The following is a 27905-nucleotide window of genomic DNA, read 5'->3' as shown; positions in this document are numbered from 1 at the left end:
TTTCTTTAAAAAAATTACATGTGCATTGCACGTGAAAAAAAATAATGCCAATTTGATGTGCTCAACCAATCGACTATAGCCACGAATAACAAACATGGCCCACTGCCACAGCCCACTCTCCCCCGATTTTTCTGGTAGCCCTATTTTTCTGGTAAAAAAAAAAAGAAGAGAAAAAAAAAGGAAAAAAAAAAAAGAAAAAAAAGAAAAAAAGAAAAAAAGAAAAAAACTAGGGCTTTCGTTTCCCCTTCTTCTTCTTCACAAATCTCTCCGTTTCTCACCCGATCTGGTTTCTCGCTCTCTCACTCGGAGATTTTCTGCGTTTCTCTGCCCTTCTTCTGTTCGTGCAGTGGCGCTTCTCTCTTCGTTCCGTTCGATTTGCATTTGGGTAAGCTCCTTTTTCACTCCATTTCTCCCACTGTATCAATTTTCTGCATCTTTGATTTCATCTTTGTGTTATTCTGCGACTATAAGTTTCTCTTCCTATTTGGCTTATGGATTGAACATGGCAATGGCTGCCAATGAAACAGAATAATTTTGATTTCCCCGTTGAAATTCGGTCTGAATTTGGTTGAATGAATCCTTTTGATTTCCCTGTTGAAATTCGGTCTGAATTTGGTTGAGTGGATCCTGATTGAATGTTACCGTCCTCTTCGTACAAGTGCTTGTCACATTTCACCGAACCGATCGGTTCAGCCAGTTTAATGTAATATCGAACCGAACCTCAATTGGGCCAAGCGAAAGCTAGTCTCCATGCGAGCCCATCCAACATTGTTGGGCCAAGCAGCCATCTCTGACTCTAACCCATTGATATCACCCTCTCATTTTTCTTCCCCTTAGCTGCAATTTGCCAAGGACCACTACTTCTCCATCGGATCCCTGAGCTTCGACAGGTTATTTGACCCTTCTTAGCACACTCCTGTTTGCTTTGCGCCGATAATCCCATTGGATCACGTTATTAATCCTTTTCTTATCTTCTTCGTTATCTGATTACTCCACGGATCTATGCTTTCTGTTCCTCTTTGTTTTCACTTCTGGGGCTAGGTTTTGTAGCATCTCATGACGTGTTTTAGATTCAGTTTGTAGCCTTCATTTCTGTGATTGTATACACCTTTGTGATTGGATAATTTTGGCAATTCTTCCGTGTAAAGGTATATGTTCCATGACATGGGGGTTTTTATTTGTTTTGAATTTTGATACATATAAAATGGGGTTCTAAGCGTTAGTAGTTTGTCACAGCATGGTTAAGAAAAGTTTGATTCTTCTATCACTGAAATTGATAATCCTTTATATTTTTACAAACATTTTTGGTGGCAGTGATTCTATGATTAGCAGAAAATTTTCATTTGAAGTACATATGTGTTCGCCTTTTCCCTTTGACTTCTTTTTCCTTAAAGAAGTTATCAGTTATGTGACTAATTTATCTTCATTTTTTGTGAATAATTTGTAGAACTCGTAACTGAAATGGCTGGGGGAGGAATGATCCGGCAGTTGCTGAGGAAATTTCCATCTCAATCTTCAGTAAGCACTTTAGCTTGTCACTTTTTGTCTTCAACTATACCAATAAGCCTTTGGTTAAGTTTTCTATTTTTTCCACCACTAAATATATGTTAGATAATTTATAAAAATAGTTATTATAATGCTTGACCTTGGGAACAGTCTTGGTGTCACAAGAATTTACATTGAGTAGGAGGTGAATTATGCCCGTAGTTATGAGAGAACTTTTTCCATATACTTTATCAGTGACATCATTTTATGTCTAGATTAGTTGATAATTAGTTGTGGTTGCTGTACCTTACTTGTGCAGACCCCTCCATTGACCTCATCCCTTATTTCAAAGAATCAGGAAGCTGGCTTTGCTGGGATGAACTCCTTTAGAAGGCTGGCTCTCCTTGGAGCAGGCATTTCAGGGTTTTTCAGTTTTGCAACTTTGGCATCTGCTGATGAGGCAGAACATGGTTTGGAGTGTCCAAACTACCCCTGGCCTCACCAGGGTATTTTGAGCTCATACGATCATGCTTCGTAAGATATGATGATGACTTTTCATTTTTTCCTTGCTTTATAGAATCGTCTGAATTTTTCAGCCTATATTTACTTCACCATCAGTCTCACAACTATCGCCTTAGTGTTTTAAGCCTGGTATTCAATGTTCTTCACATTTTATTAAGGATTTCACAACTATCACCTTAGTGTTTTAAGCCTGGTATTCAATGTTNCCTTAGTGTTTTAAGCCTGGTATTCAATGTTCTTCACATTTTATTAAGGATTTCACAACTATCACCTTAGTGTTTTAAGCCTGGTATTCAATGTTCTTCACATTTTATTAAGGATTTTCTTTTTTATTTAGTTCATTTAGATGGATTATATTACAAGTACAACAATCTATTATAGAAACCCCTGTTTTGACATGAAGATGACTGCTCATTCATGGTAGTCAATAGTCGTTCATTGATGATTGATCTGTGGCAATAGATATATGGCTCGTCTTAGCGAATTGATGACCTTCTTATGTCTTCTGTCTTGAAGAGATGGTTGCCAGTCCTTGTTCATTTAACTATTTAGAAACTTTACATTAGTGGACAGCCGAACCTTAGAGTGTGCATATTGATCATCATCATCTTCATGTTCTCCTTATTCTTATTGATGTGTTATCATCATCATCATCATCATCATCATCATCATATTGAATCATTGATAGTGAAATGGTTAAAAAATTCTTCCAATTTGAATGTATCAAGAAGGAATTGCAATGAGTCAATGGCATAATTGAAAAAGAAAAAAACCTGGAAGGAAAACTGTAAAGGTAGCCATAATTAAACAAGATCCAAGAATCAAGGACCGGGAAGCGTAAATGCTAAATTTTTTCCTTAAGCAAGAAAGCATTACAAAAGGTTATTCTTACTGGAAACAGAAATTGCAAGAAATTGTCCCAAAGCTTGAGGGATTTTAATTATTTTTCCATTTGGTACGACCTTACTTGAACAGGATTTGTTCTATAGGTTGTCAAATTGTAACCTTAAGTTCTAATTATCTAGAAGAAACTGTAATTTCCGAAAAAGATGGGAAGTAAACTCTGAACTCCATAACTTGATTAGATCCCAGATTTCAAAAGTTGGGACGAGAAGCTATAGAAAAGTCTTCCAATTGGCAATGGCATTTAAATATTTAACCCAGATAATGTTTAAGAAGGTGGATATAAGGAATTGTCTATTGAAAGGAGTACAAAAAAGTTCTTTTGTTTGGTTCATATCCAGTAGAAGTTGTAAATTACAAAACAAATTGGAGGAAAAACTCTTTAGAAAGCCCATATTTTAATGAGATCCCAAAGCTCTTCCTTATTCCTACACAAGTTAGCAAATAATCTACGATTACTTTCCAAGTGAACCTAACAAGGCAAAACTCTATATACAATTAAACCTATGAAGGCCACGCTAGCCAAAAGCAACATTCTCCCATAAGATCTTTGCTTGATCAAGGAGTCCCAAAGGCTAAAACATTCCCTAGAAACACTAGGCGAAACTGGAATTGTTCAAAATTCTCTGCCAATATCAAACTGAAAATTCACATTTTCTCCATCAATTTGTTGATGCTCTAAGGCCGATTTTGCTTTTGCAGGATTCGTCGTGGACATCAGGTTTACCAACAAGTTTGTGCATCATGTCATTCCATGTCTTTAATATCATACCGTGATTTGGTTGGTGTTGCATATACTGAAGAGGAAACAAAAGCAATGGCTGCTGAAATTGAGGTAGTTGATGGACCCAATGATGAGGGTGAGATGTTCACTCGTCCGGGTAAACTCAGTGATCGGTTTCCTCAACCATATGCAAATGAACAAGCTGCTAGATTTGCTAACGGTGGAGCATACCCTCCGGATCTGAGCCTTATCACAAAAGTAATTCTTCTTCATCATTCTTATAGTCATAGAAATTAGAAAGTAAGATCATATATATTCAATCATGGATGTTTTTTAACCAAATTTTGTTCATTTGATATGTATTCTTTTCCCCGTTGGAGATACAAAAGGAAATGATATATATGTATGTATATTAGATTGTAGAGTATTTGAGCATAAACTTTGTCCTAAAGCTATTTACCTCTTTCCCTCTCAGGCTCGTCATAATGGTCAGAATTATGTATTTGCCCTTCTTACTGGTTATCGTGATCCACCTGCTGGTGTTTCGGTAAGTTTTAGGCCACTGTACTTTTAATGAATTCCAAAGGATGTTCTTATGTATATCTTGCCACATACAGTTTTCAGACACGTACAATTGTATTGGACTTCTGTGAGCAGAAGATATATGATTATCTTTATTCTGCATTCTGCTACGTTACGTTATTTAACGTGAGCTTAGTTTAGTTAGCTTAGTTGTAGATGTTTTTTATTTCCAATCAATTGTGATCTAATGTGTGGGCACAGTTCACAGGGGACAGATATCTACATATTGCATATCCTCATATTTGTAGGCTCAAATTAACCTAATAGCATACTTGTTTGTTTTTAGTGTGGGTGATGGATGTTCCTTGTGGCTTCAGAAGCTGCAAGTGGAATGTCAAATGCTTATTCAATTGTAGAAAAATTGTAGTAACTCTCCTCGGTCAAATAGTTGGAATTTAGATTCAGGCAGCACATTTTTTGAAGTTGTGCATCTTCATTGTTATTAAATCGTTGGCTCGTGCATATTGATTTTGGTTTTGTTTTGTTGTTTATTTTGGAGTCTGATGGAGCATCTTTTATCCGAATTTGATCTATTTTGCCTTTTATGCTCATTTATGAGTATTCTAATCTTCATTAAATATGAAACGAGCCTTTTACTCTTGAATCTTTGTAAAACATTAGTTCTTAGTGTTGCTGATTGAAATAGGAATTGAGCAGTCATTCAAAACTTAGGATTGGACACAAATCAAATATTTTCAACCAAAAAGCAAACATGGATTATTTTCCATCTTTTGGTAACTCTTCTCAATTCTGAAGAATACTTTGAATGGTTTTGTAGATCCGAGATGGTCTGCACTATAACCCTTATTTCCCTGGGGGAGCAATTGCGATGCCTAAGATGCTTAATGATGGAGCTGTTGAATATGAAGATGGTACCCCTGCTACAGAAGCACAGGTTAGTCTGCAAAATACATAGAGTTTATAAGTTATATCGATAAAAAATACGTATTATGAATGCCCAAATCTGCCTGGGCTGATTGAGCATCTTCTTGCTCAAATATTGATGGATCTTTTGTATCTTGAGTGATGAGTTCTATGTTTGTGTGTAATACAGATGGGGAAAGATGTTGTATCGTTCTTGTCATGGGCTGCTGAGCCAGAAATGGAAGAAAGGAAGCTGGTAACTTGCATACATACTAAAACAGATATTGGCTTTTGTTGGACACTGTTACTAGTTCTCTTTTCTGATGTTTTGTGCCCTTGAATGGCAGATGGGATTCAAATGGATCTTTGTGCTCTCTCTGGCTCTACTTCAGGCTGCATATTACCGCCGATTGAAGTGGTCAGTTTTCAAGTCCCGCAAGCTGGTTCTTGATGTAATCAATTAGCTAGCTGCCTTTGAGTTGCGTCTATTATTTTGCTTCTGGGAAGAAACGAATTGGCAATAATTATGTGTTAGAATGTATGTTTCTTGCGAAGCAATTTCCTTTTTGAATCATAGTTGTGATTTGCAGTGAAATGACCTGCAAGTGTCTGAGTTCCTCCTTTTTGATGGAAATAAACTGCATACGCCGATATTCATTATTTTTGTGGTTAATTGTCACAACTGATCTAACATTTCTATCATGTTGGATATATTTGTTTGAAGCTTTGTCGGTAAGATTCGTAGGATAAGGGTGTGTTTGGTTTAACTTTTAAAGTGTTTAATTTTGAAAATAATTTATTTTAAAAAAATAAAATATTTGACAATCACTTAAAATAATTTTTAAAACATTTTTAAACTTTATTTTAAACTGTTTTTATGAGAAGAGTTTAAATATAAATTACTTTTTTGAAAAATATTTTGTTCTCTAATCAATCTAAACAGAATCTTAAGCAATGAATTCAAAGGAGTGGCAGTCCGTCTTCCTATTTGGAGTTGAGAGTTAATTATCAATTAATTTTTCGTTTATTTAAAATATATTGTGTTTTTTCTAAATTATTCAAAAAACTATTTATGTTAGGAAAATTTGTTAAAAGACACTATTTTAATGGCCATTTTTAATTATTTTCTTTCCTTTATTGTTCAACATTACCATTGAAAACTTGAATGCGTGGACAAAATTAATGAGTATCTTGTCCGCGAGTATGTCTTTTCAACAACCACATTTTTAGTTATGATTAATTATTTTTCTTGTCAGCGTAACCTATTGTCCTATACCAACGAGTTTTCAGTTAAAGGCAGCTTTATTTTTTTGTTGCCGGATAATAAAATTCTATAGACAACTTGCTATTTAGACAACACAAAACAAACAAAAGGTTTGCTAATAAATACTTTTGATTTGAGTTAATGTTGATTTGGTAGAGATTTCAAAATATAAACGCCAGTTTTATAGTTTTCAAAATGATTCTGGATAGTCATTAAATTAATTTTCAACTAACGAAATGTTGACTGGATTACTAATTGTTGACGTTGAGTTGGCAAAATTATTTGACTAGTTGACTAATAATTTGTATTGACGCTTGGATTTTGTTTACATTGGGCTTCATTGTGGATCTCTAGTGGGCTTGAACTTTGACTCTCTCCTTTTTAATCTGGTCTCGAGATACTCCAAGCTGACTTGCATGAGAGATCCTCGCATCGGTGTTGTGTCGAGCCTATTATACTTTGATGTTGAAGTTAGTATAAAGAGTGTTTTATTCAACTACGCACAAAAGAAGTAAGGTCGGATTTCTCCTGGTCTCTCCTTTGAAAATTACTTACTCTCCCCATTGGGGTGGTCAAATAGAGTGTTAATTTATAGGCCCTTCTTTTGACACATGCCTCTGGTTGCATGTAACGCCAACGAGTTAGGGATGTTTCTGGTGTTTGAGGTTACAGGGTGCTAGTCCTTGTCCGGTTTGATTATTTCCTAATTGGTGTATATTCACTAGTTTAGCTGGTCAACCCAAATCTTGTGACGTTGACATTTCTCTTTTGGGACACAGTTTTCCCTATGTCTTCTTCTGGTATCCATGGGCTTGGCCCCGTGGGCTTTGGCCGCCTAAGTCAACCCTCAACCATTTGAGATTTTAATTCTTTAAAAAATAAATTATTAAGGTCACATTTGACAACCATTTTGTTTTTAGTTTTTAGTTTTTGAAAATTAAGTCTATTTTCTCCCTATTTCTTACAATGATTTGCATATTTCTCAAGTACAATGGTTGAATTCAAAACAAGTTTTTAAAAGTTACTTTTTTTTAGTTTTTCAATTTTGACTTGGTTTTTTAAACTATTGGTAAAAAGTCGATAACAAAGAAAAAAATTTAGAGGTAAAAGTAGTATCTATATGCTTAATTTTAAAAAACAAAAATAAAAAATCAAATAATTATCAAAAGGACCTAAGATTGTTTTGTTTGTTTTTTTAAAGAGTTGGCTTCACTAATTGTTTTGCTACCTCATCTTCTTTTAATGATTTTAGAATAGAGGAATGTTACAAAGAGAATACAATCATTCGTCATTGTTTCCTTTCTTCAAAATATTCCCTAAAGAAAGAACCATCTTTTTCTCTATCAGTCCCATTCTCTTTAGCTTTCACCAAATTAATGAATACCAAAATTAGGAGTTACAATGTGAATACAGACATAATTTAAGCCCCGTTTAGTAATCATTTTGGTCCCGTTTGATAATCATTTTGGTCCCATTTGATAACCATTTTGTTTTTGAAATTTAAGCCTATGTGCACTACTTCCATCTCAAAAATTTTTTTTCTTTATTATCTACTTTTCACCAATTTTTTTAAAAACTAAGCCAAATTTTGAGAACGAAAAAATTAGTTTTTGTTTTTGGAATTTGGCTAAAAGTTCAATCATTGTACTTAATAAAGATTCAAAAAACAAAAACAAAAAACAAAAAACAAAATAGTTATCAAACGGGACATTTGTTTTTTGTTTTTATTTTTGAAAATTAAGTTTATGGACACTATGTCTACCTCCAAATTTCTTCGTTTGTCATCTACTTTTCAACAATATATTAAAAAACCAAGCCAAAATTTGAGAACTAAAAAAATGGCTCTTTTTAAATATAGAAAAAATTAACCAAAATATTTACAAAATATAGCAAAATTTTAAAACTATCAAAATTTTAGAAAAATGAAAGACATTGATAGTTCTAAAATTTTGCTACACATCTTGTAAATATTTTTTAACAGTTTTACTATTTCAAATAATTTCCCCTACAAAAAGTAGCTTTTAAAAATGTTATTTTTATTTTTAGAATTTGGCTAATAATTCAACCATTGCACTTAAAGGTTATAAATTATTGAATGAAACGTGGATGAAATAAACCTAACTTTCAAAAATAAAAATAAAAAACCAAATAATTACCAAACGAGGTCTTATTAAATAATATGTATTATAATGATCTAAATTAGATTCGCGATAATTGTTGAACAAACATAATTATAAAAAAATAAAAAATAAAAAATTAAAACAAGAGTAACCCTACTTGGCAATTTTATTTATTAATTAAAAATTTTTATTGAGGCAAATAATCAACTCTTCACGTTATAAAGCAAAGCTCTCTCTGTTTTTAAACCTGAGAATAAAAACGGACCAAAAAAAGAACAGTTGCGAAGAAATCGATGTAACGGCCATTCATTTCCACATAACGACACCGTCTTTGGTTACTCATTTAACGCAAAACACTGTATAATTTATATGGGTGCCAATCAAGGTGATTTTTTAAAATTTTAAAAAGTGGTTTATTTATTTATTTATATTTTTTGTCCACAACAATTACTCTCCGTTTGGAGCGAAAGTTCCGAAAATTATTTTAAATTTTGTGCTTTTGAAAAGAAAAATATTATAAATAAATACTTCTAAAATTTTGTGTTTGAAAATGAAAAAAAAAAAAAAACTAAAAACTTAGGTCATGTTTCGTAATCAATTCGTTGTTGGTTTTTGAAACTTAAGCTAATTTCCTCCAAATTTCTTATATTTGCATCTATTTAAATATAATGGTTGAATTCTTAGCCAAATTTCAAAAAAAAATTTTTTTGTAAAAATTAGATATTAAAGAAAGAAATTCGGAGATGAAAGTATTATTTATAGGCTTAATTCTAAAAAAAAAAAAGTTACCGAATGGATCTTATTAATGTAGTATTTTCTATAGTTTATTAAATATAGGTTTTTGATTATGAATTATTAATAGAAATTTAAATTTGGAGAATTTTCAAAAATAGAAAAATAAGGAAAATTACACAAAATAACAAAATTGAATCATTTTTAGACTTCTATCCGTTTATGTCACTGACAACTTCTATCAACCTCTATTAATGATAGACTTTTATCAGTTTCTATCATTGATAAATATCGATGGAAGTCTATCAATATTTTTTTGCTATTTCTGTAATAAAAAATTTTCTTTTAAAGTTAAATTATAATAAATCTATAAAAACTTATAAAATCCTACCAAATCCAACCGGGAAAACAACATTCTATTTCTTTAATTAACAAAATTCATTTAAAATTCATTATATTTGAAATCTTTGAAGCATAAAAAAAAAACACACCTCTAATAATAATTAGTATTGGAAATGATTAAAAAATCAATAGTGAGGGAGAGAGAAAGAAAAGTGTGACGACAAATTTTCTTCCTTGTATAATCAATGTCTATTATTCAACAAAGAAATGAAAAGAATAAACGTTTTATTTATTTATTTAATATTCTTAAAAAGTATAAATTTAATTTAGGGTTTCTTTTTTTGAAGTTTCAGGTAAAATTATATATGAAAAGTCATGAGGTGCTTGCATGACCTCTAAAATGACAGTTTGCAAATTCTAACAAAAGAAAGGTTTGGTTATCCCACGCTGTCCCTCACTTCTATCACGTTTACTCACTTGCCCCTTTTCATACGTTTCTTATGCAATCCATGCACAACCATATATATATATATATATATATATATAAAATCTCATTGTAAGAAGGTATTATAATTAGGGTAAACTTTCGAGAAAAAGTTAAAAATATTCTTACGGTTAATTTTGGATGAAAACTACTCATGAACTTTTAGAAGTTTCAATAATACCATCCTAGACTCTTATAAAATGTTCAATATAACCTTACTGCTCGTATGTGGATAGAAACCGTATGGTACTCCATTTCAAAAATACCTTTGAATTTTTAAAAGTTGCATTTATGTTCTTAGCTTAAAAAAAGTTAAAAAATGCTCTTATCATTAGTATATAGATAAAAATCGTTTATGACTATGTACACCCAATCACCCTTCAATTTATGACCTAACACTTTAATGTTTTTTTTCCCTCTCTTCTTCAATATCCTCTTGTTTCCCTTCTTCCATTCCCTAATCTCAAAAACTACCATGTTCAGTTAAGGTATATAGGCTATTAAGAAGAAAAACAATAATGAAACTACTTGGTAGACCTTATAGTATTTAAATGTTTTAAAACAAGGTTGTACATTAATAGTTGAAACGTATTTTAATATGTTGTTTGAGTTTTATACACAAAAAGAGAGACACGTTAAGAATTTAGTTCATAAATTTGATGACAACCAGTAGAAGGAAAAAGAAAGAAAACATATGCATTATTCAAATTTTTAGCAATGGAGATTTTGATGATTCTTTTTGCAGTTCAAATTAGTCTATCTGTTGTAATCAATTACGAATATAATGTTTTCCAAGTTCGAAGATGTTATTCCTTTGTCAATTTTTATGTTTTTGTTTTTGTTTTGCATTTTTTGTATTTGGCGATGCATCATTATGTTGAGTTTTGAGGCTAGATGTTGGATTTGGGACTTTGTAGGATTTTTTCACTTGAAGTTTTAGGTTATGTTTAGCTGTTGAGTAAATTGGTCTAAAAAAATTGATAGGGGATGAGAGTATCTATATACGAAAAAAATGAGGGTATCTATACGAGTTGTTTTTAAATTTGTTTTTTTTAAACTCAAAATAACTTCAAAGAAATTGATTGTACTAACATAGGTTAAGGACACTAATTCAATTTTTGAAAGTTTAGAGTTTTTTATTTTTTTTAATTTTTACGAGGCACTAAAGATTTTTGCATATATACTAATAGTAATTATATTTTTAAATATATATATATATATTTTTAAGTTTAAGGATAGTATTGAAATTTTTTAAAAGATAGAGTATCTTTTAAACATAGTACTAATGGTCTTCGCCGAAAACAAATGGTAATAGTATTATTTATTATTTATTATTTTTTTACATTATAGGTTAAAATATTATTATTTAAAAACATAACCTTGTGGAGATTAAAGTGTAGCCCAAAACCCCTTTGAGGCTTTCACCAAATGGTAAAAACAAGCAAATGAGTGGCAGATAAAGCAACGATTCAATGGAAGGAAAAAAGGAAAAAGAAAATAAAAATAAAAAAGGGCAAAGCATCTTGCTCTCTCTTAGACAACCAGAGAGAGGCAGTAGTAGTACACAAGAAGAGATGCTAAGTTAACAAGTAGCTCTTAAAAGGGTGGCTCAATCTCCAACACCCTATAAAAAAAAAAGGTTAAATTATAACCATTTATTTAAAAAATACCCCTATAACTTTAAAAATATCAATCGTATTCCTCAAATTTCACAAATGTTTGAAAAATACTCTTAGAGTAGAAATTCTTTAAAATTTTAGATGAAAACCGAGATATGAATGATATGATAGTGATTACGATGCTTTGGAGAACAAGGTTTTCTCTACTTTATAATTTTATGATGCTTCCTCTATTGTCTTAAACTGGAAGGTATTTTTGTAGCCTATACCTCTGCTTCATTTTCATTTTACTCTTATTTGGAGTTTTCCTCTAGCTTTTTGTATATAACTCTCTTTATGAAATGTAACGCTACTGGTTTCGGAGTATGACGAAGGTGTTAATGAGGTATTAACTTAGTTGAGATGTTCCGATACTCTCTCTGATCCATTTCTCCTTTAGTATTTTGTTCTAAAGAAGAAATGGTATGAGAGTGACCTAAAAAGAAAATTTAGATCACTGTCACAGTTTGAAGTCTCAATTTTTATTTAAAATTCTAAAGAATTTCTATTGCAATGGACGTTTTGAAATGTATGAAAATTCAAGGGTATTTTTGAAAAAAAAAGACAAAATTTAAGGGTATTTATTATAATTTAACTAAAAAAGAAGGTATTAAAAGCTTTAGTGCATCTTAAGACATCACACACATAAAAAATGAATTAAAACATTTAAAAAAAGTAACAAATTATAATTGTACAATCTAATGAAATGCATAAATATAAGTGCGGCTTAAAATGCACTCAAGTTTTTTTTTCGTTCTTATTTTCTCCTTACATTAAGCCAACCCTTAACATTTAAGCCCTTTCTCTAAAATTGACAGTTCATTCTTGATTGAATGCAATCCCAAAGGCAGAAAGTACAGTATGTGTGTAATTATCAAAGAGGGTTCAGAAAAAGGTTTTCAGGCTAAAGAAAGGCTATTTACTGAAGGCCCTGAAGGAGCTTATAGGCTGCAAAAATCATACTGCCACTGTGTGATATGTTTCATTTATATTTGTATATATTGACATAATAATGTTTCAGTGAGGCTCAGATTAAGTCTCCTCTGATAAAGATTGATATCTAAAGACTCTGACACACTGAGTTTGTAGACATAAATGTACTACTCTTCTACTCATTCTCTCTACATAAAACAAATCAAAGATATGCTATTAAGTTGTAGTTTTTAATAACTGTCCAAAGGTTTTTTCACTCTCATCACATCCCAATCAACCAAACAAAGAAATACATAAACCATATGTATATATTCCTACATGCTTAAATCACCCATCAACTTAAAAAAGCTTAAGTCCATTAATCATTTGATTTTTAATTTTTCTTTTGTTTTATTATCTACTTTTCACAAAATTTGGTTTAAAAAAAAATTGTCTTCTTGTCTTTAAAATTTCACTTAGAACTCAGAAACGTTGGTGAAAACAACTTATAGTATAGAATTTAGGAGAAAGAAAACATCGACACACTATAAGAAAGGTAGTTTAACTAGAAAAAGATAATTAAAAATAAAATTGTTATGCTATCATATAGATCCTTATTAATATAAAAGGAAAAATGACATTGAATGAATAGGAATGCAACCAAACTCCCATATAGGTGATAACAACTACATCCATTAGGTTTGAGACCTTCGGACGAAACCAAAAAGTAAAGTCATGCACACTTTATGCCAAAAGTACTAGACAATATCATACAATTTTCTAGACATATTTGGAGGGCTATAGTACCTAACGATTGTAGGAGTTTGAACACATGATCTTTTGCTTTGATACCGTGTTAAATCACTTCAAAAGTGTAAGCTAATAAATTATAGTAAATTTAATTATAATGTGGATCAAAGTTCAAATTTTGTATATGCAAATGACCAAATTACTTTATAAACCCAGGCAGAAAAACATAGATATGTATAAGGAAAAGACATGAGGGGTTGATTTAAAAGAATCTTCCGTCCACATAATTGGGTTTGAGAGTATATATATAAAAAAAGGGTTATATATATATTTGAATGAAATAACCTAAATACAACATGGGATTTAATCAGCATAAAAAGCAAAAACAAATGAAGTTATGGAAAATGCTATCTCACACTAATTTCTTCTTATAATCATACTTTTTGGAATGAAACACAGAATAAAAAGTAGTAAATTAGAAACACAAGTAAATTGGATTAAAAATATATAAGAACACTGCATATATAATATGCAAATTTATTATTCCCCCGTGGTTTGATCTACTTTTAGGGGAAGGCAGTAGTGAAATGAGGCAAATCTTCCCAAGCTTGAACTACTCCACCATGATTATGATTATTATTATGATGATTATTATTATCATTATTCCACACACTCCCATCATCACCTGATCTTGAAGCTATGTTGTTTGTAGCAATCACTTGATTTGGAAACAACCATTGGTCATCACTAGTAGTAGTAGTAGTAGTTGTTGTTGTTGTAAATGGAGCAGCTGATTTTTGATGATGTAGATTGTGAAACAAAATGGGTTGAAAAAATTTGTGATTTTGATGATTATCCTTGTTTTGTTGTTGTTGTTGTTGTTCATGATCTCCAAAAATCATAGCGAAGCGTTGTTGTTGTAATTTCCAATGAAGGTCTTGATTTAGAGAGCTCAAAGATTCAATTGAAGATGCGAGATGCAAGGAAGAACCTCCTCCAATGGCACCAAAATCAACGGATGGCGGCGGCAGCGACGAGATTCCAGTGAAGAATTTGGCGGAGGAAGAAGAAGAAGAAGAGGAAGAAGATTTGAGCTTTTTGGTTTTCCGGCAGCCACCACCAACTGGAACATTTCTCAAGGCTCCACCCTCAGTCCAATATCTCCGGCAAGTCTTGCAGAAGTGGCGAGGCTGTGTAAGACTGTAGTTGTTGTAATAGCAAAATTTGGTGTTGGTGGAATCACATCTAGGGCATCTCAAAGCTGCTGATTCTTTCTTATCATAATCTTGATTATTGTTACTGTTGTTTCCTTTTCTTCTTGCACTTGATGATTTTTGCCTTATTTCCTCTTCAAATGAGGTCTTCATGATTATTGTTATATTGGCTGCAAAAAACAATACACTGTTAGGAGATAATAGAATAGAGAAAGAGAGAGATTTTAAAAAGAAGAAGAGTTTCTTTTCTTCTGGGTTGTTTGTTTGATATATGATTTCAGTTCCCTTTTCTAGAGGTAAATATAATATACTAAATTCAATGTCTTCATGCAGTGAGAAGGCATCATGATGGATGTTGATGGGTGCTTGTGATTATCATCAAATAGAGGTATATATATATATATATGCAAATATGTAAACACATACATACACATTTTTATTTATTTATATATATTATTGGGTAATTTCATACTATATATATACAAAAATATGTGGAGCAATTGCAACTTTAATAAAAAATACATTGAAAATTTGGAGCATATCTCTTGTTTTTGCTTTTTTGCAAGCATGGCAAATCCCACCCATACGATCATAATTCACTGACTTCCGCTTGTAATTTGATTGCCATCTGATTTTATATGTGATTGCTATCTGATTAGTAGTTTTTTAAATTTTCGTTTGATTGACATTTGATTCCTTTTTATTCTTAGACACTTAGTTATTTTTTATATTTTCGGTCGATTACCTTCTAATTGCCTTCTGATTATCTATTGATTACCTTTTATTCTTTTGTCAATTAATTAGTAGTTTCTGGTATTACCCTCTTGATTGAATTCTGATTACTTTTTATTCTTTGACATATAGTAGTTTTTGATATTGCCTACTGATCAAGTATTATGATAGATGTAACAAATATCAGTTAGATAGCAGTCATATGTCATCAAATAGAAATTACAAAGTATTTAATATCTAATGAACAATCACATAACAATCACATGGTAATAAGATAGAAATCACGAAGTCACATGGTAATAAGATAGAAATCACGAAGTACTTAATTTCTAATGAAAGTCACATGATAAGCAGAGATAACAATAAGGTAACAATCATATACTAATCACATGATAATCACAAAATACTTAATATCTCATGCAAATCAAAACTCACGTCTAAGACAATTGATTTGAAAATGGAAAATGGAAAAAAGGAAAATTTAGGAAAGAATATGAAACCGCATAAGAAGAAAAAGACAAATAAATATATTTTAAAAAATCAATATGATATGTTTTGATTCTCACCACCAAAAATGGAAAAGGTGAAAATTACCGCAGAAAATTAGATTTCAGTCTCAATTATTTAAAAACAAAATCCGAAGACCAGAAAGAAAATAAAGAAAGTTTTTTTTAATATATATATAATATATATAAAAGATTTGAAAATGGCAAATGGAAAATACCACATTTGTTTTCTTTATTTGATAAAAATATAATTTCATAATCTAAAGAAAAAATAATAGAGTTTAAAATAGATAAAGAAAGATAAAAAAAACAATGAGTTGATTTTGACAAATTGCATTTACAAAGTCATTCTTTATGTTTAGTAAGGACAGTACACTAGTTTTGTCTGTTTATATATTATTTTTCATTTTTCTTCCATAAAATTATGTATTCAAATTAAAAGCCAAAAGTTCTTGCATTAAAAAAAAAAGGCCAGAATTTCATGTATTCCAATGGGATATATTACAGGACAAAATTTCATAGACTTGCATCATTATTAATAGGCAGCCTTATGATTTCAAATTTAGATATTGAAGCATTCTTATTTAAATTTTTTGCCATGTATGCCCATTTCTAAAAATTGAAGGTGAGCTTACAATTATAGATTTTAGATTTGCTACCTATTATAATTTTCCAAAATATTTTCCTCTAATATAGACCAAAAAAAAGAAGGAATGTGGTAATTTTGTCTCTCTTCCTCACTGAGAGAGAGAAATTAATAAATGTCTTATCTAACACTATTCACCCCAATTATGATCATCCTATCTTAGAAAATAAACTCATTACACAATTCTTTTCGGATATTTGTTTCGAGGATTAGGTTTGGATGGGTTAGGCACCCTAAACCTAACCCTTATTTAGGACAAATAGTATGCTTTTTTTTTTTCTTTTAATTTAATTTAAAAAGTTTGTTAGCTAACTTTTGGACACTACCTTCGATAATTGCCTCTGTCCAACTCCAACCATCATTTCTGATGACCGTCGTCGTCCAACCTCTGGCTGCCACTTCTGACGACTCCGCCGGCGAACTTCTGGCCATCAATTCTAGCGGTTACCGCCAGCCAACCTTTGGTCTCCACCGACTAACCTTGAAAAACATCAATAAAAACACTTTTAGTATATAACAAATCAAATAAGCTTGTATATAAAAATACTTTTCAAAAAGAATTTTCAAACATATTTGTGTTTTTATTTTAAATAGTTTTTATTAAAATGTTTTAAAAAAAATAATTTTTGAAAATCTTTTTTTCTAAATCATTCCAAACACGCCTTTGTTCAATTACAATATTGTTTTTTAAAATACACTTTTTCTTTTGAAGTTTTTTTTTTAATTATTATTATTATTAGTAGATTATATATATATATTTTTTAATTTAGTCTCTTCCCTTCTTTGTTTAAATTAATATTTCCTTCATTTTATGAGATTTTGTTTATTTTCTTCTATTTTTCCTAGTTGAAAATCGATTACTTATCTACTGCGATCTCAAATATAAGTCAAATATATTGGTAATATAGTGAAAATTGAAATAATTGATGTAAATATATATCACATATATCATGGTTTATTTTTTGATGTATTTATATATATATTGAAAAATGTAAATATACATCGAAATAATAGTTCTAAGACGATATATTGTATAAATTGTATTGTTCATGCACTTTTCAAATATACACCGATTTAAATCTAGAAAATTCGAATATATAGTGCTATATATATCAAATAAACTTCCCTTACATGCTTCTTTTGGTATTATTATTATTATTATTATTATATTTATCAAAATTGAATAGTAAGGAGAACTGAAAAAGATTTGTGTGAAAATAATAGCCCATTAGATCGCAATTGTGTAATTAGGTATATTTATTTAGACTATATGTATAGAAAGCCCAAATTTAAGTTAATGTATTTTTATTTTTTTTCATTGGTCAATTTAACTAGCTCGAAGACCTAGAATCATTGTTTAAATTCAAGGATTAAAATGTTGGAAACAACTTTGCAACCAAATAAAAGTTAAAATTCAAAATTTATGATTTTCTTCTTCAAAAGTAATTTGATAAAAAAAACTATAATTTTTTCAATAATTAAATTTAAGATTAAAATACTAGTAATTTCAATTTGAAGTTAGCATATTATGGTAAAAAATCTCGATATTCCATAGTTAAAATGAACAAAAGTCTATGAAATTTTATTTCAAAACATAGTAAAATCAAAATATCAAATTATTAAAATAATAAATTAAATAAATTATAATTTTAATCAAATATCTATTAATTTTTTTTTTTAAAAATATTATTCTAAATTTTTTAGTTTATTTTAAATTTAACTATATTAAAATAATTAAGATGACAAATTTAAACTAATTTAAATCTAAATACTGATTAAATAAAAAAAATCACATAACTCAAGATTTAAAAATTTCCAATGCTTCCTAAGCCTGCAGTCCAACACACACTCTAAACATAGTTTTCTTAAATCTAGCTACCTAAACTCTAATCTCCAGGCTTAATATTCCTAGGTTCACCCAAATGCCTCTTTAGGTTTAACAGTTTTTTGATCTCTATTTTTTTAATTTCCTAATAAAAATTTAAAACTATTTATATTGGTTGAAAATTACGAGTTAAATGAATTTTCAAAACTATCTATAAGCTTCCAAACTTAAAAATATATCTAATAGGTACTTAAATTTTTGATTTTGTATCTAATGGATCACATTTACCTAATGAATAATGAACTTTTAAATTTATGGATCTATCAAACACAAAATTGAAAGTTTATGATTCAATTAGAAATACTATTCAACTTTATTTCTAATGGATTATAGTTGTTTTAAAAACTTTTGAATATGTCAGGGACATTAGATATAAAATTGAAAGTTCAAGAATTTTATTATACCCAAAATTGAAAGTTTGAGAACCTATTAGACACTTTAAAAGCGAAGATATATGTTACAAGTCTAAGGTATACAAATTTTCTCTCTCTCTCACATACATAGTTAAGACATTTAATTCTTTCTGTAAAGTGATAAATACTAAAATCTCAACACCCATATGTTGTACTAAAAAGAAAACATTTTGTGTATATAAAAATTTAGGTTAAACTGTAAATTTGGTCCCTATATTTTGGAAAAAGTTAAAATTTGGTCTTTATGATTTATAATTAGAATTTATCAACGGTTAGATAAAAGCTCCATAAATATAATAGTAGTCTCTATGGTAGTAGCGATTATTCACAAAGATTTTATCCAATGGATTATTTATGAAAATTCTATTAAAATATAGGAATTATTTATGAGGATTTTCTTAGATTCATAAGACTGAATTCTAACTTCTATAAATTTAACGTTACATAGGAATCGTATTTGCAATTTAACCGAGAATTTATAATTGGTCCAGCCGTTGATAAAGTATAATGGCTCCATTATTGAGTAGCTCCCATTTGCAGAGTTTTTGTTTTTGTTTGATCACACAGCCATCTCTCTCTTTTATGTAGACAGACACACACACAGACAGTGTATGAAAACACCGTACATATAGTAATACATTGGGTATGTGTATAAAGCATTGATGGCAGTCTGAAGAACACAGTCCCCATGCATGGCAATTTGGCATATTATCAAAGCCTAGCTATAATCCTATTGATTGGCATTATTTGGTATATCGTAACCACGTTTGAAGCTGATTATATGTATGTTGTGTTAGAGAGAGCAGCCGCGTGAGACCTCATCAGACACTCAAATATTGTAAGATTAGATAGATTATATATGAGATTAGTTGGGATGCATGTAAGTTGGTCTAAATATTCACGGATATCCATGAAAAAACTATGATGATATATCCAATTTTACATCATTGGATCGATGTGTGAGTACTCTTGGAAAGCCACCTTGAATTTGTCATGTGGAGCTTTTATATGACCAAACACGTGTAGGGTCTTGTTTGTCCGGTTAGCAAGTTGGTGTCTAGGGGCTATTCACCCTAGTAGAAATTCAAGAGTTCTGAAAACTAAATTATATTGGTATTTATGATTTTGGTCCTAAGATTTAGAGGAGTGCACTATATGTATACTATCTAATCCTGGAGGTGTCTCAATCTAAAAATACGATATTTCTCTCTAATAATAAAATTTCTTTCTCCCTCTACCTATGGATGTGACTAATACATTGTTATTGAACCATGTAAATATCTGTTTTCTCTATTGTTTATGTTTTTTTTGTTTTATTTATTTGTCAATTTCATAACAAATTGGTATCAAGAAGGCCCTGATGTAGCCATGTTGGTAGAATCCTCGAGTGTTGAATAAAAAAGTGGAGAGTCGCAAAAGATGTGGTCATGATGGTACCCATTCGTGGTTGGGCTTCCATATGAGCAGTGTGCTCAAGTGCAATTTGATGAGATGACTTTTTGATAGGAGGCTCGATGGTCTTTTGTTGGAGGGGAGGATTGTTGAGAATGCAATCAAAGTCCCACATTCGCTAGATAAGGGAATGATCACGTGTATATAAAGGAGGACAATTATCTTCAATGGTACGAGCCTTTTGGGTGAAACCAAAAGTAAAGCTATAATGGTGTATGCTCAAAGTAGATACCATTGTAGACATATTTGGAGATTTGTTGTCCCAACAAATATGTAGTTCAACCAATTTTGTATTTGGTGATTATGAGAGGTCACATATTGACAAACCTTCCTATTATATGTTACGTAATGATGAGGGAGGTTTGTTAGGCTTTGCTGCATGTTTATTCAAACCTGAGTGATGCTACCCACTTTAATAGTGGGTTTTTGTTTTAAAGAGCTAAACAGCATAAATAACATACTAATCAATCATTAATAGTGCAAGAGTTGTGTTTTAAGGCTTGTTTATTTATTTTGAATTGGGGTTGTAATTAGTTGTAAGAAAGTGGAATATTATTAGTTTTGTGGGAAGGATTATATGTATTACTTAGAAAGAGAAGATGAGAAAGTACGTTTCGCCCAAAAACTGGAAAGATGCCTTTCATGCCAGTTTTGAATAACTCTATAAACTTTACCTTTAACGGTTGCTGCCCCTTTTGTCTTGTAGCCCTTTACAAGGGGGTTTTCTCTCTCTTTCTATTTCCCAGGTTTCTTATTCACTATTATGCCTTCTTCTCTTCTTCACCTCTCTCTCTCTTCTTCACCTCCCTCTTCATTCATTCCTCGAATTTTAGTAAAATATTAAAAGAGTAGTTATCCCATATCGAAAATGTTCAAAGAAGTGAGGAACTTCAAGCACTATAAAAGGAGCCTATAACTTTTGTTGGAGTTTTGAAGTTAGGGAATATTTGTTTAAGGTTGGCCTTTGTAATTTGCTCTAAGTTGTGTTGACTTTCTTTAGTGGATGTCCTCCGGAATGTCTCAAAATGTGTGTGTTTGGGTTGATGCACTAAATCTCGTGGTTTTGTAGTTTGTAATTGTATTTGTATAAACTTATTATTTATCTAATAAAATAAGTTGTATTTTATTTGACATTTAATTGTATTAACCCAAAATCCAATAAATTAAGATCCAAGATTATTAGATGTAACTTAAATATGTATGTGGAAACATATAGGCGAATTATGTTTAAGTGATAACCTGAGCGGTCTGTAGTAGATGGATAAGGTTGGGTACCTTATCTTGGTGACACTATGGATATGACCTGCTTTGTAGTTATTACAATTGTTGTAAAGTGCTATAGATGATTTGATCCTAATCATTCATGTGGAGAATTGTGAGCGGGGGTATCCTATACAAAGAGTTTGTATAAGATCGGACCATGAAATGAATAGTCCCTCTTTATAACATCGTTGCTAGAAGAGACTTACATTTCACCAAGATGACCATAGGTGACTTGACCTTAATCCTGAGTGAATTATGAACTCTTTCCTATGAGGGTGGTTCTTTGATTTGTATGGATGGGAGTGGCCAGATTCGCCAACTCAATAAGTCTACTATTTTGGGGATTCGTCTGATAGGGGAGCCGGGAACACAACTACATAAGAAGGAATTCTCTCCTTCCCTATTGTTAGGTTAAGTAGATAAATTGCTCCCTTAAGAGTCGATTCCAGGGCTTGAACTATGTGGTGCCACACCTTCTTTTGGCCTAAGAGGAGTTCGGTTATAGTTGGACTATAATTAATAGTTCATTAGAGGGATCAGTGGTACGAAGTTAAATGTAACTATAGAGGTAAAATGGTAATTTTGATCCAACTATACTTACGAGCAATTTGTGAAGAGTCAACGTTGTCACATCTCCTCTCAGATCACATTTTTAACCTAAGAGAAGGTGTAAATACAACATATGCCAACCCTCTTGTGACATCTACTACCAACTGAACCTGTTAACCTCACATCTTATGAGCCTGTATTACTGTGGGCTTAACTCTGCGAACCCGCTTATCAGTAATTCTATCACCGAACACAATTTAACTCATAATCACAATACCCTAATTACAACATCATCATTTACGAGATAGCTTATTACAGGCCAAACCTTGACTCTAATTATGTAGAGACTGACTAATTATCGACCACTTCCAGATTAACACCTGACTAACAAGCTCTTTTACAATGGTGGCAGACTGAACCTTCTTTGTCAAGCAATCCACAATCCTTGAATCCTGGAACTCTCCGGCTACCTAGGGGGAGGGGGGGGACAAAAACTTTGGAAAGCATGAGCTGAGAAGCTTAGTGAATGACACGTTTAAGAATATAGGCTTTTCTATGGAAAATCATTCTACAAGCAACTTTCTAAATCATTAGTATGCTCTTCTAGCTTTAATTTAGAAAAATCTTTTGTGCACATATGGCAAAACATCGGACTCCCAGATAATCTAGTGAAGACCAGAGTCCACTTAAATCATAGACTTCTAGACTTAGAACTTAATATGCTAAACTGGAAGATTCATAAAACAAATATCATTGAAAACATCCTCATAGTTTTAGGGTTAAAACAAGCTTTTTACTAAGTGCATAAAATAATAAAATATCATCATGTGATAATAATAATTCTGAAAACCCTGAAAACATCTTATGCATCAATCAATAAAATCCTCGTACCCTTCTAAACCTTAGTTGGGTGGAGTTCCTTTTTCTTACATTCCCATAGTCGAAAACCTTAGCTGAGATAGAATCTACTTCACCAACAACTTCAATAATACTCTTACATGCATGTAGAGATTTTTCCTTTGTTACCTTTGTCTCCTTCAGAATAAACCTCATATGCCTTTGTCTCCTTCGATAATATGGACCCTGATACCTTTACAACCTTCAGTATCGGGTTTCATAGCTAGGGTACTAAAACATAATTTATAACCAAACTTTGCATAGAAAAATTAGCATTCCTCATAAAACATAGCATTTCAAATAGCTATCATCTGAAAGTTTATTATCATTGGGAATGCTTATGCATTTCAAATCGTATTAAACATTGCATAACTCATGGTTCATAAACTTTCCTTTGAAATCATTCATGCCTTTAAATATATTTGAAAATATTGGAGCTTCTAGCTCAACTAAAAAAATTGTACATAAACATACTTTAAAGACATTGAAACATAAAACTCATGAAAGACTAATTCATTGTTTAGTACGCTTTGAGAACATCAACCTCATATAACCTTAAACCTTTCATTGAAATGATATTTGACACTAGGTCATGCATTTAGGTAGAACATCATCTAGCTTATTAAGAAATTCATGCTTTAGCTTCCGTAAAAAAAAAAAAAAAAAAAAAAAAACCTTGATGTCTAAAGTAAAATATGAGTTTGATACTTAGTCTCCATAAAACTCTTATATGTTCAACTTTAGCCTTTAGGAAAACTTAAATATGTTTTGAGTACTAACTCATCTAAAGTATGCTTTTGAGTTTATCTATCAAACATACTATACTTAGTAATTTCAAACATGCTAAAACTTGAAAACTAGTAAAAGCATACATTTTGAATTACTTTAAGAGTTAGAAGCCAATGACACTTAGTTAGCTCCCTTTCTAGTTTTTTAGGCCTTGAGCATCCCTTAGGCCAACACACACTCCTTTATTCTATGAATAGTTGGCTGCATGGACCGTCCTTGGATGCATGGTCTCTCCTTGAATGCATGGTCTATTCTTGGACGCATGGTCTCTCCTTGGGCGCATGGTCTTTCCTATTTTTCTTCATTTCCCAACACTTATAGCATTAGTTTCATCTCAAATTAGAAAAAACATCCTTCATGCAACTTGTTAGGTATTTTCTCAGGAAGTTTACCTCCAAATTTGAGTCTCTAATTCATTCTCTAGAGCTCAAAATGCTCTAAATACCTCAGCCTTCTCCGGATGCTTTGAATTCTGACCTTCATCGAGTTCCCTTCACTTTTGGGCATCCTTCTGGCCAAATATTCTCATGAAAGTCCAGGGTTATATTCTATACTCAAAAAACTTTAAATTATTAAAAACTTCTTCTTAGCACAAGCCAAATGCTCACACCGCTTGCTTCTTTCAACCCTTATTCAACTTCTCACTTCCTCATCACCTAAATCTCAAGTTCAAATTTCAGAATATATAACTCGAAATATATTCATTAAAATCTAAAACTTACTTCTATGAAATTCTTACATATCCTTTGAACTAGTGTATCTCAAAATTGGAGCTCTTAATTCTTCTTGAAACACCTACAATTCATAAAAAATCACGAACTGCTCGATTGAACTTAGATTCTGCGCTATCTCGATTCTTCTTTGGGTTTCAGCATTAATTTGGGGAAGTTTTCTTTCCGCAGTCCTATATTTTCTTCATCACTAATCCAAATTTTAGATGGCTTTAAGATCTCCTTTTTTGGTTGAGTGAAAAAGGTCAAACCAATCTTCTTTTAACTGCCCCTATTCATAGATAATTCAACATGAATTTCCAGCCTTCATAATTTGGCAAGTAACCTCCCTAGCTGTCAATTTCTTCTTATTTGGCTAACTTTCATGAAACCACCTCATGCTTTAGCCATGTTATGTCTCTTAAACCACCCAACACTTCACTTTCAATGCATGGAAGCTTGCTTCAACGCATGGATGTTCCTTTGGTCCCAACGTGTGACATGTCTTCAAGCCAACCTAACTTCCATGGTAAGCCCACCAACGCATAGCTTGCCTCTTCTTCAAGATAAATCCTTCAAAATGAGCTTCCTTCACCTCATGACATAGCTTATTACATTGGCTATTCCTTTCCTTTAAATATTCAATGCATGGTGGTTTTCAACGCACAGTTGTTGCATAATTCCCAACGCATGAGGCTTTTTTGAGTTGTTTTGCATGTTTTACTAGGACGCATGGTAGCCCTTGATATGCATTCAACTTTCCTTCTTTTCCTTCTCCCTTAGTTTTTGAACTCTTCCTCAAAGCATGATTTCTCTACTTGAATTCAAAGCATAATTCTTGTGTTTCTCATTGTGTTATGCGTTCAAGTAGGCTAGTTTTCGTAGGGTATGCGTCCACTTGGCCTTTCTTCGGGTTTCTTGGTATAACTCCTTCCCAAGGGGTTGTCCCACGCATTGCCTATGCTCAAAGGATAGCTTTCTTCACGCTCAAACTCCTTGATTCTTACCTATGTGTTGAGCATTCTTTTGGCTATACCTTCAACACATGGTTGGCTTTTCCGTACATTTACTTAGCTTGGGCAACCATCTCTTGCATTTTCCTTGTTCATTACCACACATAGCCCACTAAACTAGTTCAAGGTGTGATGCACTCTCCTCCTATTGGACTACCTCCAATGCATGGTTTCCCCCTCTTGGCAACATTTAGCAATTTATTTCCATGCTTAGTATGTTTGTGTGCATCCACCTTCTAGAGCATACCTATCCTTGACTTAGCCAACTCAAGCCTTCCTCCTTAAACTCTCTCAAGGCCAACACAAGCCTTTATTCCAAGCACCTCAGCCAACCTTCACAAGTCACTCCACCTTGGAGAATCCTTACGGAGAAGTTTTGGGGGTTACAATTTACGTATCCCTTAAAAAGAATTTCGTCCTTAAAATTCAGTAATTTCCCTTATGGGAACTTTCTTTCAACCTCATTATACTTTTAACTTCCACTTCTTGCATGCACCATGCATCCAGGAGGTTCTTTGGCTTTGACATGCATTTAACTCAAGGAAGAATGGTTGAACTTGTCCTTCATGCTTCAATGGTTGTGTTGTACCTTCCTTTACTAACACTTTGTCCAAATTTTCCTTTTTATTGGACTCATGCGTTCAACTCTTATTCTCAACACTTAAGTCAATCTTACTCATACTTTACCTACAGGCCAACTCATACCTCTTAGGCTTCTCCATGTTCACAGCATAGTTCGAGAACTTAGACAAATTCTAGCTTCAACCTACTATGCTTCTAACTTTTGTGTCTCATCCTTTTTCTTTAAATTCTTGCCCAGATTCATTCTCTTCTTTTATTTCAAAGCATATTCTATTACTAGCTGTTGGGTTTTATGTCCTAAAACTTGTAGTTTGGAAACAATAAACTTATTATGTAAATCGATAAAGTTGTTATTGAATATATGAATTGCTTATTTCGTTTTAGAAATAAATCCAATAAACTAAAAGATCTATGACTATTACATGAGAACTTGATCTTTATGTGGAGACATAAGAGTGGATCAGGTTCGAGTAAATAGTCAAAATGATCTATAGTATACGAATAAGGTTGGGTGCTATATTCTGGTAACACTATTAGATGCGGCCCACTCTGTAGTTGTTACAATTTATTGTAAAGTGCTATAAATGAAGTGATCCTGATTCGTTCATGCATTGACATGAGAAGCGAGGGTGTCCTATCAATGAAAGCATAAGATCGGACCAAGAATTAAGTCACTCTTACTTTATAACGTTGTTTATTGTTTAAGACTAGTTATTTAAAAGCGATGACCTAGGTAACTTGACCTTAATCCTGAGTTAATTATGAACTCCTGTTTATTCGGGATTATCCTTAGATTTGCATGGGTGAGGGTTGGCTCAATTGTGCCGGCTCAATAAGTCTCCCATTTCAGGGGTAAGACCAGGTACATATCTGGGGACATAGAGTGATTCACTCTTATCTGCTTTTAGAGATACTAGAGAGGTTATTCCCTTAAGTGCTGACTCTAGATCTTAAACAAGGGGCCACACCCTCTCATTGGCCCGAGAGGGACTCAGTTTAATGATTAGATCACAAACTAATTGTTCATTAGAAGATCAGTGAAACTTAAGGAGCAAGTTGTAATTTTGGGGGTAAAACAAATTTTGACCTAACTGTTATTATGAACAACCTTGAAGGGTTAACTTACTAATTATGGTTATATCGAGTGGACATAATACTTCTACAGTGAAGGGAGTGCAACTACTGGGTTTTAGTGGAGTAACCTGGTAATTAACAAATGATGGTTAATTAGGTTAAAGAGTTTAGTCGATTAATTGCGGATTATTGAAGCCCATGATTTGTAGGTCCATGTGGTCCCCCTACGAGCTCATATCAGACTAAACCTTAGAACAGTGTAACGAACGAATTTGAAGTGTTCAAATTCGATTTTTGGAGAAAAGCGTTAAATATATACAATATATTTATCCTAATATTTAATTGTGAATTCAACATAAAGAGAGAGAGAATATGAGATATTTAAATAATATTTAAATATCAAGATTATGAATAGGGATTCATATAAATTGAGATTAGTGTTGGATTTAATATTAAATTAAATCAATTAAATTGTTTAATTAATTATTAGTATTAATTTAATTTTAAAATTCATTATTAAAATTAATTTTGAAATTAAATGAAATTGGTCAAAATTGCATTAAAAATTAAATTGTTGACTAGGTAAAAAACGCAATGGAAGTCAAATTGTTGACTTTTGATTTTTGAAAGTGAAAAAGTCAAATTTGTTGACTTTGGACTTTGAGAGTCAAAATTTGACCAAGTTAGTGGAAAGATTCAATATTTGTGAGTGGGAAATTTCAACTATTGAATTACTAAGTGTTATCTTCATTTGAAGACAACTTGTCCCACTAAATCCCACTTTTAGTTAGTGGATTTTTGAGTGTCAAATTCTCGTCAAACTCAAAGTTGCATGCTT

The 27905-nt window shown here is 31.8% G+C and overlaps 2 protein-coding genes across 4 annotated transcripts; one reads left to right on the top strand and one right to left on the bottom strand.

Moving 5' to 3' along the window:
• Positions 1–165: 165 nt before the first annotated feature.
• Positions 166–5744, top strand: LOC120091551 (cytochrome c1-2, heme protein, mitochondrial). Of its 3 annotated transcripts, none has more exons than XM_039049640.1 (8): positions 166–385; positions 1448–1518; positions 1805–2019; positions 3613–3892; positions 4110–4181; positions 4995–5111; positions 5271–5336; positions 5428–5744. In XM_039049640.1, exons 2-8 carry the CDS (start codon positions 1462–1464, stop codon positions 5542–5544), a joined length of 924 nt encoding a protein of 307 aa, XP_038905568.1. In that variant the 5' UTR covers positions 166–385; positions 1448–1461; the 3' UTR covers positions 5545–5744. The 3 variants fall into 3 exon arrangements, with proteins under 3 accessions (XP_038905568.1, XP_038905567.1, XP_038905569.1); XM_039049639.1 differs by lacking the exon at positions 166–385 and adding an exon at positions 803–890; XM_039049641.1 differs by lacking the exon at positions 166–385 and adding an exon at positions 920–1148.
• A 7917-nt stretch (positions 5745–13661) lies between these two features.
• LOC120091384 (dof zinc finger protein DOF4.7-like) lies at positions 13662–14911 on the bottom strand. The gene is made up of 2 exons (XM_039049388.1): positions 14868–14911; positions 13662–14726 (listed from the first exon to the last, which is right to left on the bottom strand). Exon 2 carries the CDS (start codon positions 14707–14709, stop codon positions 13909–13911), a length of 801 nt encoding a protein of 266 aa, XP_038905316.1. The 5' UTR covers positions 14710–14726; positions 14868–14911; the 3' UTR covers positions 13662–13908.
• Positions 14912–27905: the final 12994 nt, after the last annotated feature.

This window comes from Benincasa hispida, chromosome 11 (assembly GCF_009727055.1).
Source record: "Benincasa hispida cultivar B227 chromosome 11, ASM972705v1, whole genome shotgun sequence".
Classification (NCBI taxonomy): domain Eukaryota; kingdom Viridiplantae; phylum Streptophyta; class Magnoliopsida; order Cucurbitales; family Cucurbitaceae; genus Benincasa; species Benincasa hispida.
This window is presented reverse-complemented; position numbering and strand designations above follow the sequence as displayed.